This window comes from Helianthus annuus, chromosome 1, assembly GCF_002127325.2.
Source record: "Helianthus annuus cultivar XRQ/B chromosome 1, HanXRQr2.0-SUNRISE, whole genome shotgun sequence".
In the NCBI taxonomy this organism is placed as follows: Eukaryota; Viridiplantae; Streptophyta; class Magnoliopsida; order Asterales; family Asteraceae; genus Helianthus; species Helianthus annuus.
Window position 1 is genome coordinate 128,426,312 of NC_035433.2, and position 17,149 is coordinate 128,443,460.

Here is a 17,149-nt window from a genome sequence, read left to right on the forward strand (position 1 = left end):
ACACGGATTATTTATATTATGTGTCTTATTTGTGTGATTACTTGTTTAGAGTGTTATGTGGTTATCAATGCAACGGTTATACGCTCACTTGCAACTCGATAAAATGCAACGCAACGCTTAACAAATGAACCAAGTTGGAAAACTAACAAACGCAAACCCGGCCGTCCAAATGGCCATCCGCCCAGATGGGGCCCATTCGCCCGGATGGAGCCATTCGGACATCGTCACTCGCACACCGACTTAACCCCTCGCCCCCTTTATAAATACCCGTCGTACACCCTCATTTCAACACTTTGACACTCCCATCCGCTCCTAAGTCTTAGACACAATTCAAGGCCTATTTGTAAGCTTTTTCTCCCAAATCTTCTTCAATCTTCAATTCACTTCTACTCCATCTTCTTCTTCAAAATCACACTCACACACACGCGCACTTTAACTTTTTCTCAAAAACCCTTGATTCCAGCCATCTCGAAGATGGTTTCCACTCATTTTGCTTAGGTAAACTGTTGTGGAGCATCATTCCCTCGAGATGGGATCAAGTTATGAAAGATTTCAACGTCTCTTAGCTTATTTCTAAACTCCTTTTCAGTTTTTACATAATCTTGGAGGAATCAGGACCCGATCACACTCTCGACTCCTTCCAAAGTCGAAAGCCGGCTCAAAAACTGATTTCCACCAAGGAGATGGACCGATTAACGGGTCAAACATGAAATTTCCATCAAGAACAAAACATCTGATCGAATGGGCAAAACCCATCCGTCCGAATGGACTAGGCTTGGTGTTTTCCGTTGTTTGGATCCGTCAATGCGCCCGTCTCCCTTAACCAAAACCATTGTTTGAGAAAAGTTTTACAAAAACTTCAACCACAGACCATCCGCCCGAATTGCCATTCGTCCGGATGGAACCTATTCGTTCGGATGACCTGACCCTGACAATTTCCGTTGTTTAATTCTTCTTACCACGACTAAACTTCAAATTGTAACGGTTCACAAACGACCACGGACTATCCGAATGGCCATCCGTCCGGATGGAGCCCATCCGCCCAGATGGAGCCCATCCGCCCGGATGGAGCCCATCCGTCCTAATGAATTAGACCCATCCGTTCGGATAGCCTGTTGAACACTTAACCCACTTTTTACCCCACTCGATACTCTGATTTCGACCGTGTCAGCACTTGGAAGACTTATGCTTCTGTGCTCGTACGCAGGCTGATCCGGCGCTCCCTTCAATCCAATCTAGATTGTGTTTACTTGCTAAGCACGTACTGTGAGTATACTCGAACCCGTTTTCGTTTAACGCACTTTTGGGTGTTAGATATGTTATATATCGAAACACAACACACAACGCCAACACTTTATAAACGCTAACCGTTCCCGCATGCTATACGTGATTTGTTTAATGCTTGTTACTATACTTATACAGTGTTACACTAGACCGCCTCTAGCAACGATAGTACTATAGTTTGGACTCAGCACTTGTGTGACAGGGGTTGCTAGGGATCACATTACTTTACTTCACGTGTTCGCTTCGGTGAACATGTGTCGCGCATACTCTACAACGCAGTCTCGTGGTTAGGTTGTATCATTGTTGATAGTTACATGCTTCGCCCGTTACGTGTTACATGCTGGTTACGCGTAAACGCTTTTCATACTATATCTATGCAAACTTGTGTACTCACCTTTACTTTATGTATTGACTTTTATTTTAACGTATGTGATAGGTTGATTGGACGTTATGCTGAAAACAAGTTAGGAAGTCTAGAAACTCACCAAATAAAAATCTGAGTTGTCGGAATGGAATTTGTTTTTGAGACTGAATATCTGTAATGACTATTTTGAATTATTTTTTTAATAGTATGGGATATTAAACCTTATAAATATTGTCATTAATAGTTGTTATGGATTCTCTTGAACAATCTGTTTCGCTCAGTGCCACGCCCCGATGATTCAGCCATCGGTTGGGGTGTGACAATAATGATCCATTTCATTCCGTCTCTCATTCCTGTATACCAAATACTACCTAATGGTAAACCAACACGGTTAAATGGTACATTGCTTGCACATACAATGGTAAACTAACTTGGTAAATTGCTCAAACTTATGAACTTGGTATGTGGTATGAGAAATCAATGATATCAAGCTCATAGGGCACAATGGCATCATTGGGCAAGTCTTCACAAGGATAGAGGGAGCATTTTGGCAAAGTGTGTTTTAGAATGGATGGGAGCAGCTTCTTGTAGTCCAAAAAGAAACATGGTATAGTGACATCGACTACACAAGTTCTCACAAGGGTAGAAAGCATTTCGATTGTGTATGTTCTCATGCCTACTTAAAAAGGAATGTATATTTTTTTAACAACAAATTTTTTACACCAATCCTTCTTCAGTGTGGCTCGAACCCTTGACCTCAAGGGTAGCAATACCTTAACTCCAATAGCTTTGAATAAATCTAATAAACATTTCACCATTATTTACTTCCATTGTGTTTATTGCATTCAGTTTTTCCAACACTTAACTTATTCAAGCCAAAACACATGAACCAATCTACAGAACAAGATGGGCATGCATACTAAAAGTACCAGTGGTTTCTTGGTGAATCACATGACTAAAACAACTCTTTATTAGCGTCTTTTTCATCTCATCTACGAATCGCTTGAATAAGTTTGTGAAGAAAACCACCTTTGTGCCAATACCATAGATTCCTTAGGCTTGAAAAATACAACCGTATGCCCTGCGCCCTGTACACATTAAAACTTGCTTTAACATAACAATATTATATACATACAACTTTTGAAGTTTTGCAAGATATTCATGAGCGTGATTTCACTCACACACAATACTTTTTTTAGGACCAATTATCGTATGAGTTTAAAAATATATATATAATACATTGAGTTCAATAAAGAAAAACAGTTATAGTTGTTTCTCACCCTAACCGAAGCATATGTCAACGAATAATTGTTTTGTGCATATTCTGTTACATATCTGCATAAGGGAAATGAAAAAAAAAAAGTCAATTATTGAACTTTACAAGAACAATTGCTCAAAGAATGTTAACACAAAACAAGTTCTTATTATGCTTAGGTGGTTTACCAATACCTCTTGCATTTCTAGGGTTGTGTGTGTGTGTGGGGGGGGGGGGGGGGGGGAGGGGGTTTGTTTCCAAAGTGTCAAATGTGGAGCAAAGTCACCCCTCCCCACCCTTCATAAATCTAGTCCAAAGTTGCTCCCCTTTAGGCTTACCTAGTTTTGCATGCGTCTAAGAAAACTGTCTATAAATGTTGTCGCTATTGGTAAACCACCTTAATATACAAAAAAGAAAACATTGAACGACGCCTTATCTCACCCTCCGACTTGATCATCAACGTAAAATGGTTTCCATGGCGTTTGGACTTCAAGATTTAGTAAAGTTATCCATTGCTCAGTGCCAACATGTGGAAATGTGAAATCATGATCCCCACTATCAATGATAAACACATTTACTTGGTGAATGTACACAAATGATAATTATGTTAATAGTTTGGGAGGGAGAACCATATCGTTATATGTTACCTCAAGATCAAAGCTCGACAATTTTTACTAGTAAGTTGTTTATGATAGGAGAAACTACTAAAGATGTCATAAGAGTAACAAATTGTGTCACTCTTTCCATACTTGTAATGCAAGGTCTGGTTGATAACCACCCATTTTCCAACCTTTCCCTAAAAAAATATTTGTTAAATGAAATAAAAGTAGTTCAATTTCATTTATATATATATATTTATATATCCGCAAGAAAAAGTTGATACTTACTTGATGAATGTTGAGAGCTTGTCGTACAAGATCAGTGTTGGCCCATTTACTTAATGCTTTCGACATACGAAACTAAAAGGGCATAATAAGCAATGTGAGATATATGTGCTAATTGGAAGTCATCTACCTAAATCCAAAAAAAGACCTTATGAACTAGGTGAACATGATTTAGTAATTTACAATACGGACGAACACTAAACCAACTAGGCCAACTAGATTTTATCATTTTAAACCATAATTGGGTAACTCTTAGTATACAAATGAATTGTATTTTTTTATCGGCTGAATCACACATCCTGTAATCTAACTCCTAAACATACACCTTTGTCTACAAAGAGACTTCAATTCTCAACCTAATAGGGAGAGGGACATATTTCATTCACACTTTCTTAATTTTGCTAGGCTACAAGCCCTATGGTTACTAATGAATTCGATAGCCCTTTGTATGTATTACATTCATCAAGGTGTAGTTGATAAAGGCATTGTCAAGGTATGTGTCACCAAGAGAGATGAAATGGAAATGAATATATATATATATTATATATATATATATATATAGAGAGAGAGAGAGAGAGAGATCGTACTTCACAATCTAGTGTCGGATCACTTTTGTTGCAAAATGGTAGCAAAATGTGGTCCACATTAATATGACTAGTGCACTGCAAGTCGAAATTTCTTGCATTGTATCATATTCACAAGGTTCATATGCTTTGATACTTATGTTCATAATTCTCACCTCTTCATAACTTCGGAGACTATTTGTGCATACTAAGTTGGCCAAATTAATGTCCACATAATTACCATCACAATTGTCTATGGCTTCCTACAAATCAAAGTGTCATACATAGAACTCACTATACTAATCCAAATTCACCTTTTTTTATATTACTAAAGTAGGAAGATCACCTTGTAAATATCATCCGATATCAATGCCATACGATGAGCATATTCAAATCTTGAATTAATATCCATGAACTTATCGGTGAGAGGACTGCCAAGAATGTAGCCCTACATGCATATAGGTTTGCGAACATTGATTGACAATAATATACTTTCCCATATTCTAAAATAAAGTTTAATCAAATGCTATCATATATATTGTAAATCATTTTAGATTGTTCAATATATTAAAATATTTATCGTATATAAACTTTTGGGTATATAGGTTTTCGACTCCCCGGTTTTATGAAAACTTTTGGGTATATACGTTTTCGCCGCCCCCACCCCCCCCCCCCCCACCCGGTTGGAAATCTCAAGTTTAGCCACTGGTTTCTACAGTTAGAGTTTTCTTTTTTCTGTAAAATAACTCAACTTTCATTAGAACAGACTAAGAATAGTGTTATAGTGATCAAACTGTACATTAAGACTATGCTAAAACAGACTTTAGGCCTTATGAAACTATGAATAGTGTTATAACGATCAACCTATACATTAAGACTATGTCAAAACAGACTTTTAGTCTTATGTTTTTTAAAACTCCTCCGTTACAGTTTCGATTAGATGTGTGACTAAAGATCATTAATCACATTTTAAAATCATCTAACATGCTTTTAGCCGACATTGTATTTATTTATGTAACTATTGTATAACAGTTCAAAATGTTTAGTCACACTTTCAGAAAAAAAAAAAACCATAATATTTTGTAGGCACACTAGAAAAGTGTTGCCAAATATGATCTACGACCATAATATTTGTTTTATTTTTTATTTATGTGAGCAAAATCACATATTTTTAAAACCTTTAGCCATATTTTAAGAAAAATTATGACATTTGGTAGTTACACTAGAAAAGTGTGGCCAAATTTGATTGACAATGACAATAGTTTTATTTAATGATGTAGCTTAAAGCTAATACACATGGTCACTTAAGAGTTTATATGAACAAAAAATATTGTTTGTTAGCCACTTTATGCATGACTAAAAGTTAGTTTCTTTTTCATTTCGGTGTCATCTTTTTATACTATATATAATATACACATTTAACCCTTTATATTTTTAGTGTTTCAATTTTTTTTGAAAACTATTTTTCATTAACTTTGAAAAAAAAAACAGAATACATAGTTGTGTTTAATTTTTTTTCTTCTCAAAATTCCACCATATAGTTGAAAATATAGTTGTATTCAAAATAGAGTATCTTTTTGGTAACATAAGTTATATCGAGTATGTTTACAGTACTAGTACCGTGACGGCCCAAGATACTAATCAAATAACACCGAGACCGATATCAAACTTATCAGAAGCGGTATCAGTATTCATTGTTATATATTTTTTCGATCGATGTAAAACACAACTTTATAAAGGTGGGTTACATCAGACAACTTTTATGTAACAAAATCATTAATAAACCTTTTTTCTGTATCTTAAACTATACCTGATGTCGGTACCGTAACGAACCGCATTGATACTGACCAAACAACATCAACATTGGTATCAGTATTATCAAAACCGATATCGATATTTGTTTTTTTGTTTTCAATCGATGTAAAACACGTGTTGCTATTCTTTTGCGCATACAAGGGTTTGTTTTTTTGGGTTACATGAGACAATTTTTTTATTAAACCATTGTAAATAATTTTTTTTTTGGCTTTACCGAACCGAAATGCTACCCCTCGCAACTTTATGTTTGTAACTTCTGTTCGTTTACTGAGAGAATCCCTCCATTTAAAGACCCAAAAGTAAACTTTAGGAAATAATGTTTGAAAGGGATTTACTTGAATGTTCACTGGTGGTTGCTCCCCACGCTCAATACCTATAAATGTGACCATTTTTCAAGGATTACAACTTCATCCTTCATCAAATGAAAAGAAAAATATCAATCAATTGCCATAATTACCTTCATATAGGTCTAGAGTGACTTTTGGAACGACAATGCCGGTGTAAGAGTATCCCGATATGTATAATGGATTCCGCAAAAACTTGGGGTGGTCAATCAGAAACTATTCATTACATAAAAACGCAAACTTCACTAAAAACGTACACTTAAAGCAATCTACAATAGACAATTTTTGGTTATTTTTGCCAAATCACCGTGTTTTTCTTATTGTCCGACTTGTTTTTGGTGTTAGTTTTCCTAAAAACACCCAAAAACTAATTAATGGGTTCAGTAATACCGCTATTTTTCGGTACTCAGTATCAAATGCTCATCCGTAGTCTAACCCAACTATGTGTTTGTATGGTTTAATGTAAGAATGATTATATTAATCATATTGATTACTTTAAAGTACCATTTACCAAACAAATGAGCATCACCGACAGACAATTACGTTGGTGAAGTGAGTTACCGGTGAGAATCCATTAGAAACACAGTCATGCAATTTAATTACCGTCGGATACTTGTTTAGCAGTGAATTGTACGAATATTTAGTTCTTCTGAAACCTATTTTTGACAAATTTAAGATCACTATATACAAATTTAGTTAAACCTTTTTAATAAACTCATTAGAATGGGCAGCAAGAATAGTATCACTACTAGTCCACCCTTGTTTGGTTTCTGCGTAAGAATAGCCGGTACCGGCAGGTATATCCACGAATATGATATTAGCCATCTGCAATGTAAAACTACAACATATCATTCCTTGAAATATATAATTAATTAATTATACATCAGCTTGAAAAATGAACTTAATTCATGATAAAATTAGTTGAACCTTTGTCCATGCGTACGGATTCAATGTTAATGTGAGGTTGTCGCTAATTAACGTAAGTGGACCTACATAAAAACAATGTATGTATTAGCCTATAAAAAATTAGTTGCATTATTATTAATAATTTTACGAAAATTTATATTTGTTTAGTTTGTGGAAACAAGAATACATTTCATATTCAATGATACGTTCAAAGATCAAACTCAAATCAGAATCAACGTACTTTGAAAATGAGTGTGTTCATTTTTATCCAAAACCCGAAAGCCGGTCCGAATTCAAAGCCACCAGACCCGAATTAGTGAATACCCGAGAAACCCGAACCCAACCAACCCGAACTTTAAATTGTTCGATTATTGGATCACTTTTTCCTGGCCAAAAACCCGAACAACCCGACCAGAAAAACCCGAAATAAAACCCGAACATTTATTGCTTTTTTCTTATAGAAATGTTTTGGTTTTGAGTCTATAATATATGGAACATGAAGTTTTGGGACTTTTAACTATTATAATAGCATATATTGTCATATAATGTTTGAACTTTGATGATATTTTTTAAGTGGCAATATGAACTTTGATGAACTTATTATTAAGAATTCTTATGTATATACTTGTTTGGTTTATACTAATTTTGGCCAAATTTGTGCCAAAAAGTTGACAAAAATGCATGTAACTTTAACACACAAAGATAAAAGAAATACGTATTTAAATATTGATTAATTATCAATTATGTTCTAGGTAGCAATTACAAAGTACGATTGGCATTTCATATTTTAATTATTATATGTATTATCTTTATCTGTCACGTCTAGGAAAGCTTTTGTTATTTTACAACTTTACGGCATAAATTTGGTCAAAAATTACATAAGAGAAAAATAAATACTTGGATGGTTTCTAATACTCACTTTATAAAAAAAATATGACATATTTAGGAATACCTGAAATGCAATTATTTATGTGTATGATATACCTGCTTCCTCCAACATGGCAAATAAGGCAGAAGCCCCAGGACCTCCAGGAATATGAAATATAAGAGGGTCTTCTTTTGGATTTCTCGTTGATTCAACAAAACAGTAAAACAACTTTAGATCTTCTTTCTCCCCTATTCCCACATAACTTCCATGCAAAATATATAGTTCAAAGTTTAATAATTTAATTAAAAGAATACGTGAACGTTCGTATTTATTAGTTAAACCACTACAAAGCAGACGACTTTCACCAACAGATAGAAATCCGTCAGTTGGTCAAAATACAAAGATGATTTTTACCCGGTTTCTAGTTTGAAAGGAAGATAACCATCATATCCAGGAAGTCTTCTAATTATTGATTTGGAATGCGATTTAGTTATCAGGCAGGATTGAATGAAGAGAAGGAAAACAAAATATCTTATCATGGTTTTCAGTATAGGCTCCTTTGGTGTATGTGTATCCCTTGGTAACTTTTGGAGAGCCTAGTGATGGTTGATACTTATAAAGGAAATTTTATGTTTATAAACAAAACAAAATATAAGTAAAATAATATTACAATTTTTTTAATAGGATATGAATAAGTGTTTGTTTAGTTTTGTGAAGACTCAAAAACCAGTTAGTCTGGCCTGGTCTAAGTAGAGTTTTAGATGACCTAGCAAGTACCTGCAAGATCATAAGTAAACAAGCACATCATTAGCCTCGTCACAGGGATGGGGGCCTCTCTGTGACCAAGTTCGAGCGTGAGAATAAGTATCTGTGAGGAGAGAATAGGTCAGGAAGAGAGAGAGGAGAGAAAAAAGTGATTACCCCTGGCTTGGAGTCTTGGCGGGGGTTTTTATAGTTTTTGGGTATGCTGACGTGGCGAGTTAGTTAGAGCCGGACCAGTCACTATCATGGTAGTTAATGTTGTGGGTCCCAGGTTAGTTAGGGCGGAACAAAGGGTTGGTCCGTTCCGTCCTTGGTGCTTAGGTGCGAGTATTCTTTTGGTTATTCGGTCCGGTTATACATTGTCTAGGCATTCGGTGCGGCTAAGGACATATCCTCATCAATATAGGTTTAATTAGGTTTAATGAAACCCACTTTAGTAATTAGGTCCATGAATCATTGATTTATATTTTAATTTCTTTTTTTCATCATGATAAAACACTGTGACCCTGTTGTTGTGTACACGTTTTGCACATGTGCAACAAAGTTATAAAGCCAACACATTAACATAATAATATTGCTTGCACCACGTACTCTGGCAAAATATTGGCTCCATCCTCTGAAGTCTGAAGAGTTTAATTGAAGTAACTCACTTGCTTTTTGTTATTTTATTTATTGTATTTAAATTTATAAATTTGTTTTTAATTTATTATATACCATTAGATTATTTAATTAACTTACTGTATATTATTTATTTTATTTCTCAGGATATTTAAGTTAGAATTCTGCAAGTGTGTCATAACGTTTATATAATTTTCACAAAAGAAATCTAGTAAAAAACCAAAACCAAGTATTGAAACTTTATTATCCGATAAATGTCAATGAAAGTAATTATAAAAAATAGGCCAAGAAGAAATCACAGTTTTCTTTGAGATATGTTGATGATAGAGTGTAGGATCGTGTATCGACCCGAACGAGTCGTTCAGAGGAGTTTGAAACAGTTTCAGGTGTGGAAAACAAGAAACTGAGTTCGAAACAGCTTGCAATACACTTTAAACACTTGTTGTATTGATTTTACACTGATTACATCCAAATCTCACACCGGCAGCACCTCGGTATGGAAATTCACAATCGATTACATTTGATTTCGCTTGAGCACTATTTATAGGCAGCTTGATTCCGCTTGAATATGTGAATGATCAGTTCAAACGAGATCAGCAACAACCATTCAAACGAAATCATCATTTTAGAACTCAAGCGAAATCTCAACTATCTGATTTCGCTTGAAAGTGCACATTCCACTTTCAAGCGGAATCACCCTCTAAAACACAGAATTCTCCTATTTTCTCGTAAAATGTGCCCTGATCTAATCTATCTAGTCTAAGACTCGATACAAGATGAAGTCGACAGATGCATGCACTAACATAGAGGAGAAGTGGTCTAACGGTTTCATGGGATTAACAATGTCTAGAGCTAGGGTTCAAGTTTATGATGAAGATTTTAACATGCATGGTGAGCTAAATGTAGGAGTGTTCACTATTTGAAACGGATTAGAAGAATTCAAAATTCGACTCGATTTGAATTTGATTATAAAAGTTTGAATCTGATTTTTAAATATTCGAATTCAATTCGATTCAAGTTGAGTAATCAAATTCGAATCTAATGCGAATATATGATTTTCAATGCAACTCAAAATTTGAATTCAAATTATACATATTTTTATTCTTTATACATACATACATACACGCAAAAAAGAAAAAAAGCTTCTAGTTTTAGACCAAAATCTAAATTACATCGATAAGTTAATTATCCATATTCGATTTTATAATTTAATATTCTTACTTTTAGATATTTAGTTCAAAGATTTTATAGTCGATTTAATTCACATATTGAAAAATATTTTGAGTAAATTTAATTCTTTTTATAAGTCCTGAAAACCGCATCAAACAACTATATAAAACAAGCTTATTTGGTGGCGGAATCACACAAACAAGCTATGATTCAAGAAAAGAGATGAAGAAGAAAGATTTGTTGATTTCAATGCTTAAATTTGCATACAAAATTATTTAATGCAAGTTTCTAAAACAAGTAAAGCCAACAACATGCTCCTAGTTGTCATTTACTATTTATAGCAAAGGTTTAGGGAGCATTCCCCATAAACCCTAGGCCCATAATCCCCAAAGCCCACTCAAATACTCCACATTCTAGAAGCTTGGTCCATTAGCAATAATCCTACTAATCCATAAACCTTTTAGGGCCTAACAATCTCCCCCTAGGTTTATTGGATTAGTTGCTGAATCAGTTTGGTGGACCACATTGCAACGGAGCAGGATCAGCAAACAGACGCTTCCTGATTATATTGCCAACTGCACTTATCCATGACTTAGCGCATTCTTCGTACTGATCATTCGTGCGAATTTGGATTTGACTCAAAACCATGATATCCTCTTCGTGGAAGCTCATAAGATCCAACATGTCTGCTAATTGAATGGATTGCTTTTCAGTCACGATCACAGCTTTGGCCATTTTTGGGTCATATGCCTAGAACTTGAAGTTCTTGATAATTCCTTTTGCGAACTTGCGAGCAATAGGAATGATCTTCTCTTTATCAGTTGGTGGCATATGATAGACTTGATCGTTCGTTTAGTATGGGATCACGAACGCCAGGATTCTTCCACAAGAAAAATTCAGCTACCTTCATGTTCGGGAAGTGGTTCTTAACTTCTCTTTCGAGCTTAGCACGAAACGCCCATCCTTTGCCTCTTTGATTTGGATCTGATTCATGACATGGGGCACGCAACAAGTTTTGAAGGCCAATCTTCGTCTAAGTTTCGAATTGAGAATCCTTTGCGTAGTATTCTTTGTGCCCAATTTCACGTGTGATCAGCCACATGTTCTTGTCATGATCGTATCTCCAGTTAGCGACCTTTGATTTGTTTCCAACTTGGTCGTAGTGGCTGGATCCCAACTCCATAACATATCAATCATGCCTTTTTGTTAGATCTTTCAGCTGGAAGTTCTCATCGAGTGGATCCATATCTTGGTTTTTCATCACAAGCATCTGTTTGTTGCTTTGTTTCTTTGTTGGCTTCTTTCATTTCTTCTTTGGCTCGGCCACTAGATAAACATTTAGGTCGGCCTCATGTTCAGCATCGGCTGCATCTTTTTCTTCAGTTGTTTGTTTAGGACGTCCATCATTCAATTGCTCATCGTCTTTATCCACAAACTCGTTCTCGAACTTCTTTTCCAGCTTAGCTTTCAAATCATACCCAACAGACATCAGCATACCCACATCACTTTGAAGTTGTTCGATAGTCGGATCTTTGCTTGATATTTGAGCTTGCAAAGATGAGATCTGTGCTTCTTTCAGGGCAGCATCTTGTTCCAACACAATCACTCTTCGCTGCAACTTCGCCACATCAACATCCATATCCTCATCACTATCACCTTCCTCAATGAATTTTCATTTTGTTGGCGGCGAAACGCATGGCTACTTCATCATGCTCAGAGAAACCAGCACCACAGGAACTTCCCACATCGTACCTGACGCCGCTTGAGCTTTCTGGTTGCGATCGGGAAGTTGTTTCTAGTAAATCGTACTCGAAATCAAAGTTGAAATCCTGTGTGCTTGTTTCTTGAGTAGCAGCAGTGATTTGTGGTTCGGTGGGCATAGTAGTCTCTGGTTCTGAACTTGGGCCTGTGGAAGGAATATCAGGAGCTGTTTCGGTTCTTTGTCTCTTGTTGGATGCTTGTTCAGCATCCTCTGTTGCATCATCTTCACCGCGAACTTCTGTTTCAGGAATAGGAATAGGTACGGAATGAGGGTTTTCTGACACTATCCTTTAACGATTCAATTAAAGCTTGAAGGTTTTCAGTCGTCATTAACGTTGATTCACGAACGGGTTCCTCAACTTTCTCAGAGACAATCACTTCCACAACACTATCGTCATTTGTTTCCTCTTCATCCGTCACTAACACTTCAGTTACTATCTTAGCTTTAGCACCAGCACTCATAAGTTGCACGTTATGTTCTTCGGCAATTGTGGCACTCAAAGGCTTTGGTTTGAAAAGCATAGGAACCTTCAAACCTTGTAATTCGAATAAGTGGTCTAAGAAGTCAATGAGAGAATCCGAAATACTTGGGAAATGAGATCAGTCCGAAATGTGACTTGAATGAGAAATGGTTGACAATATATAGTGTTTCGGATTGGGCCTGAGATCAATGGGCCAGGCCCAATTCAGGACAGTGGTCCGAATTACATTCGAGATCAGTGGACCGAATCTGATTTGTTTTATCCGAAACAGTGGGCCAAACTATTATTTCATTTACTTTTCATGACAGAAAATATCTTTCTCAAAATCGACGATCCAGCCAACCGAGCAACCTTTTTTATCAGAAAAATAATAAAATAAAATAATAACAAAGATGTAATATTGGGAGGAACTCCCACGAGATCAAATCGTTCTCAAACTGATTAAGGAACATTTTCAGCTCGTGCTTACTTGGACTGGTCCACGCGATTGTTGATATATTTGTCCTCTTAAATCTAATGATCAACCTTCAACTTTCAACCTTGTGATACGCTTAGGGTAGAATTATATTGTGACATCCGTGTGTCCCATTCCAAGACATACCCCCGCGATCAAGGTAAGTACAACGGATCATCGTAGCAGGTGAGTATACTGAGTCCATCCTTTTGTTTTTACAACACCAGACTTTCTAGTGAACAGGTCAGTACTTTCGTACAGCAGAGTGACCAGTGAAGTCTGACGAGGGCTAGGCAAATACCTTTTATGGTATGACTTTTGTGACAACTGTCCAAAATCCAGGTATCCGTACAATTAATTAATCTTGATTAGTGCTTAATGACTGTGCTGAAATTACAATTAATTGCATTCTGATTATTGCCATACACAAACATGTGTATCATACATTGTCAAATGTCATACCAATATTGCATGAAAGCTATATTGCCTCAAATGATGCATTAAGTACAGTTAGCACAGTTATCTGATAAATCAGAAAAATGCTGATAGAACTCAGCACATAGACAGACAGTGTTTTGAGACCCAGTATGGGCCAGAAACTAAGTACTACACTAGTATAGAGTGTAGGAAAGTGAGGATCACAAAACTGCTTTTCTAGGTGATAGTTTAAGTGCCGGAAAGTGCCTAAAACCCACACAAAGTGCTGAATTCAGCAAAATTCGGCATTTAAACACACTAATATTATGCAGAAACATGGTTAAATGGTCCTAAATGCTTTCCTAAGTGTCGGGAATCAAAAGTGTCACAAAATGGAACATAAAGCACACTAAACTGCAAGTTTAGCACCTTAACAAACCAGTATCCAACCGGACACTACCCGAAACATCAAATTTACACTAGAAGCACTGTTTTAATGTTTCCAAGCTAGTTATGATCCCCAAACATCATAACACCTCCTAAAAATATCTAATAACTGAAACACGTAACCGATACTTGAATTTCAACTAGATTGAAACTAAATGGTTAAAACCTAAGCTAGACCCCCCCCCCAACCTAGTGGACGGCCCATACATGGCCCCCACACTTTGATTTTGTTTCAATTAAATATAAGATCTTGTTTATGCTTTTAGTGACATATTACACATAAGATAACACATGAACTTGGTTATAAGAAGAACATGAAGGGTCCTAACCTCATTTCTCACAACACACTTGATCTTCTTCTTCCCCCTTGGGAGCTTTCGGCCGTAACTCACCCCACCCACACTCACCATCATTCAACCTTCTTCATCCATTCTAAGCACATACAAGGGTGTTAAAGTTCATACAAGGAAGCTTGGTGGCTTTGGATCTTGAAGGACCTCTCTAGTTATCTTTTATCCACTTCATTTCTACACTTGAATCATCCCTAGCCTTGAGCTAGTGGTAAGATCCTTGTACACTCCATTTACTTCTATTTTAGTAGGTTAAAAGATGTTACAAGTAACTAATCTTGAAGAACACTAAAGATCATGAGAAGTAAATATGAACATAAGCTTAAAATATGAAGTAATATTGATGAATATGAGTTATTATGCTTGATTGATCATTGATTGTTTGTAGAAATGATGTTGATCATCATATGATCTTGCTAGATCATGATTGAAAACATAATCTAGCAAGATGTGAGAATAGAAATTGTTGTAGGATGATGGATCATCCACACATAAAGCATGAACTTGAAAGAAACAAAATGTTTTCTTGTAAAGTAATGATCAAAGTATATTGTTAATCTTGTAGATCTAAATATTTCATGGATTATTCTAAAGAAACTAAGTTAAAATATAAGTTTTGTTAAAACTTGGTTCTTACATGAACAAACACTATTTTTGGTGGATAAACAAGTGTAGGAACACTTGTGTAACAAGAAAAATTTCATAAGGAAACATTTTTATAAACCATGATTACAAGTTGTAATCCTTCAAGAATGATGTTTTTAAATAAACAACCACACTTTAAAGGGTAACTAAACTTACTAAACACACTACCAAGTTACTACAAATTTTCATAAACTTTCAAGTTCATGAAGTGGTAGATTAAGCATGATTTTGGCAAAATTGGTAAGTGTAAGTTGTTTAGAGTTGATTGTAAATTGATTGTGATGATTTTACAAAAGAAAATGAGATGCTTGAAAGCATGGAAACCTCTATTTTTAAGGGAAACTATGGCAAAATTTTCTAAAAATATAAATACTTAGAAAAATATTTTCAAACAAATATTTACAAAGTGTATTTTAAACCATAAATTGCTACATAAACTTTGCCATAAATATTGGTTACAAAAATACAAATATTGGAGGTTGGTTTTTATAAATAAAAAGTAACTAAACATGTATTTAGAACATATATATTTAGAAGACACATGTGTGTGAATATTCGTATACTTTGTGTAATAGTTATATTATTTTAGGACTTGAAATAATATAACTCACAAAAACACCAAGAATTATAATCCAAAATATTATCAAAATCCCAAGGAATAAGCATACAAGTTACACACAAAATATTGGCGAAACCGAACAAGAAATGTAACTTACAAAATGTTCCGGAAAATATGTTCACAAAGTATATTTTGGTAAATGATATTTTGGACACAAAGGAATGAAAATATGATTTTTACAATTACTACAAGAGTATATCATATCTTGACAAGGGAAAAATATAGCACTTTTGACAAGTATAAATATATATATATATATATATATATATATATATATATATATTTGCCTTGGAATTATTAGAAGATATATTATTTTTGGGAAAGATATATATTTTCTTGAGTAAACTTGAAATACATTATTTTTGGATAAAAATAAGTTTATAAATATTTTCTAAGTTAGACTTGAAAATATATTGTTTTAGAACTACAAATATTTTTGCCAAAAGAAAAATTATAAATAATTTTTCTAAGTAATATTCCTTAAAATATATATTTTGGAAATATATATTGGATATTTATTAAAGAAAATATTCCGGAATAATTAATGTGAAATTAAGTATGAGGATACTTAATAAATACAATAAAATACATATTCTCACACGTATAAATACACACCGGAATACGACACCAATACATGGCAGAAATATACAAATACACATGTATAAGATACCCCCATCCTTGGGAAGAAAATACAAGTATAAATACGGAAGTATTATTACAAAAATATTGTTTAACAATTATTCCAAAATTTATAAATATAATTTAAGTTAAAATATTAATTATTTTAACAAATAATTATGTGACTTGGAATAATGTCGGAGGCACAAAAAGAAACGTAACTCAGAAATGTTAATACTAAGTCAAGGCACAGCCCGTTCGTCTAAAAGACATTAGTACGTTGTAGGTAGTCGTGTTCACCGGAGAAGTTCGAGTTACGATTATTGAAGACGCAAGACTGTGAGTTTCATGTCCCCCTTTTCTTTTAACTGTTTTCAGTTTTATAACTTCGGGGGTGAAGTACATGTTACTACTGTTTACAAACGTTATTATTTGGGTATGGTTAGCTAAGGAAGGGTACACCTAGATCATGTGAGTGGTGGGTATAACGCTTAAGGCCATCAATCCTCGTAGCAGGACCGAG

At 34.9% G+C, this 17,149-nt stretch overlaps 1 protein-coding gene and 1 long non-coding RNA gene across 2 annotated transcripts; both read right to left on the reverse strand.

Annotated features, from left to right (window-relative positions):
* Nucleotides 1-2,479: 2,479 nt before the first annotated feature.
* LOC110939672 (serine carboxypeptidase-like 2) lies at nucleotides 2,480-8,822 on the reverse strand. Its single transcript, XM_035989166.1, has 13 exons — nucleotides 8,698-8,822; nucleotides 8,400-8,545; nucleotides 7,437-7,498; nucleotides 7,212-7,334; nucleotides 6,623-6,725; nucleotides 6,501-6,538; nucleotides 4,697-4,798; nucleotides 4,527-4,613; nucleotides 3,791-3,862; nucleotides 3,551-3,699; nucleotides 3,345-3,458; nucleotides 2,929-2,983; nucleotides 2,480-2,736 (listed from the first exon to the last, which is right to left on the reverse strand). Exons 1-13 carry the CDS (start codon nucleotides 8,820-8,822, stop codon nucleotides 2,641-2,643), a joined length of 1,272 nt encoding a protein of 423 aa, XP_035845059.1. The 3' UTR covers nucleotides 2,480-2,640.
* LOC118479867 lies at nucleotides 3,811-4,607 on the reverse strand. The gene is made up of 3 exons (XR_004861114.1): nucleotides 4,527-4,607; nucleotides 4,375-4,449; nucleotides 3,811-3,862 (listed from the first exon to the last, which is right to left on the reverse strand). It is a non-coding gene; the product is annotated as an uncharacterized LOC118479867 (long non-coding RNA).
* Nucleotides 8,823-17,149: the final 8,327 nt, after the last annotated feature.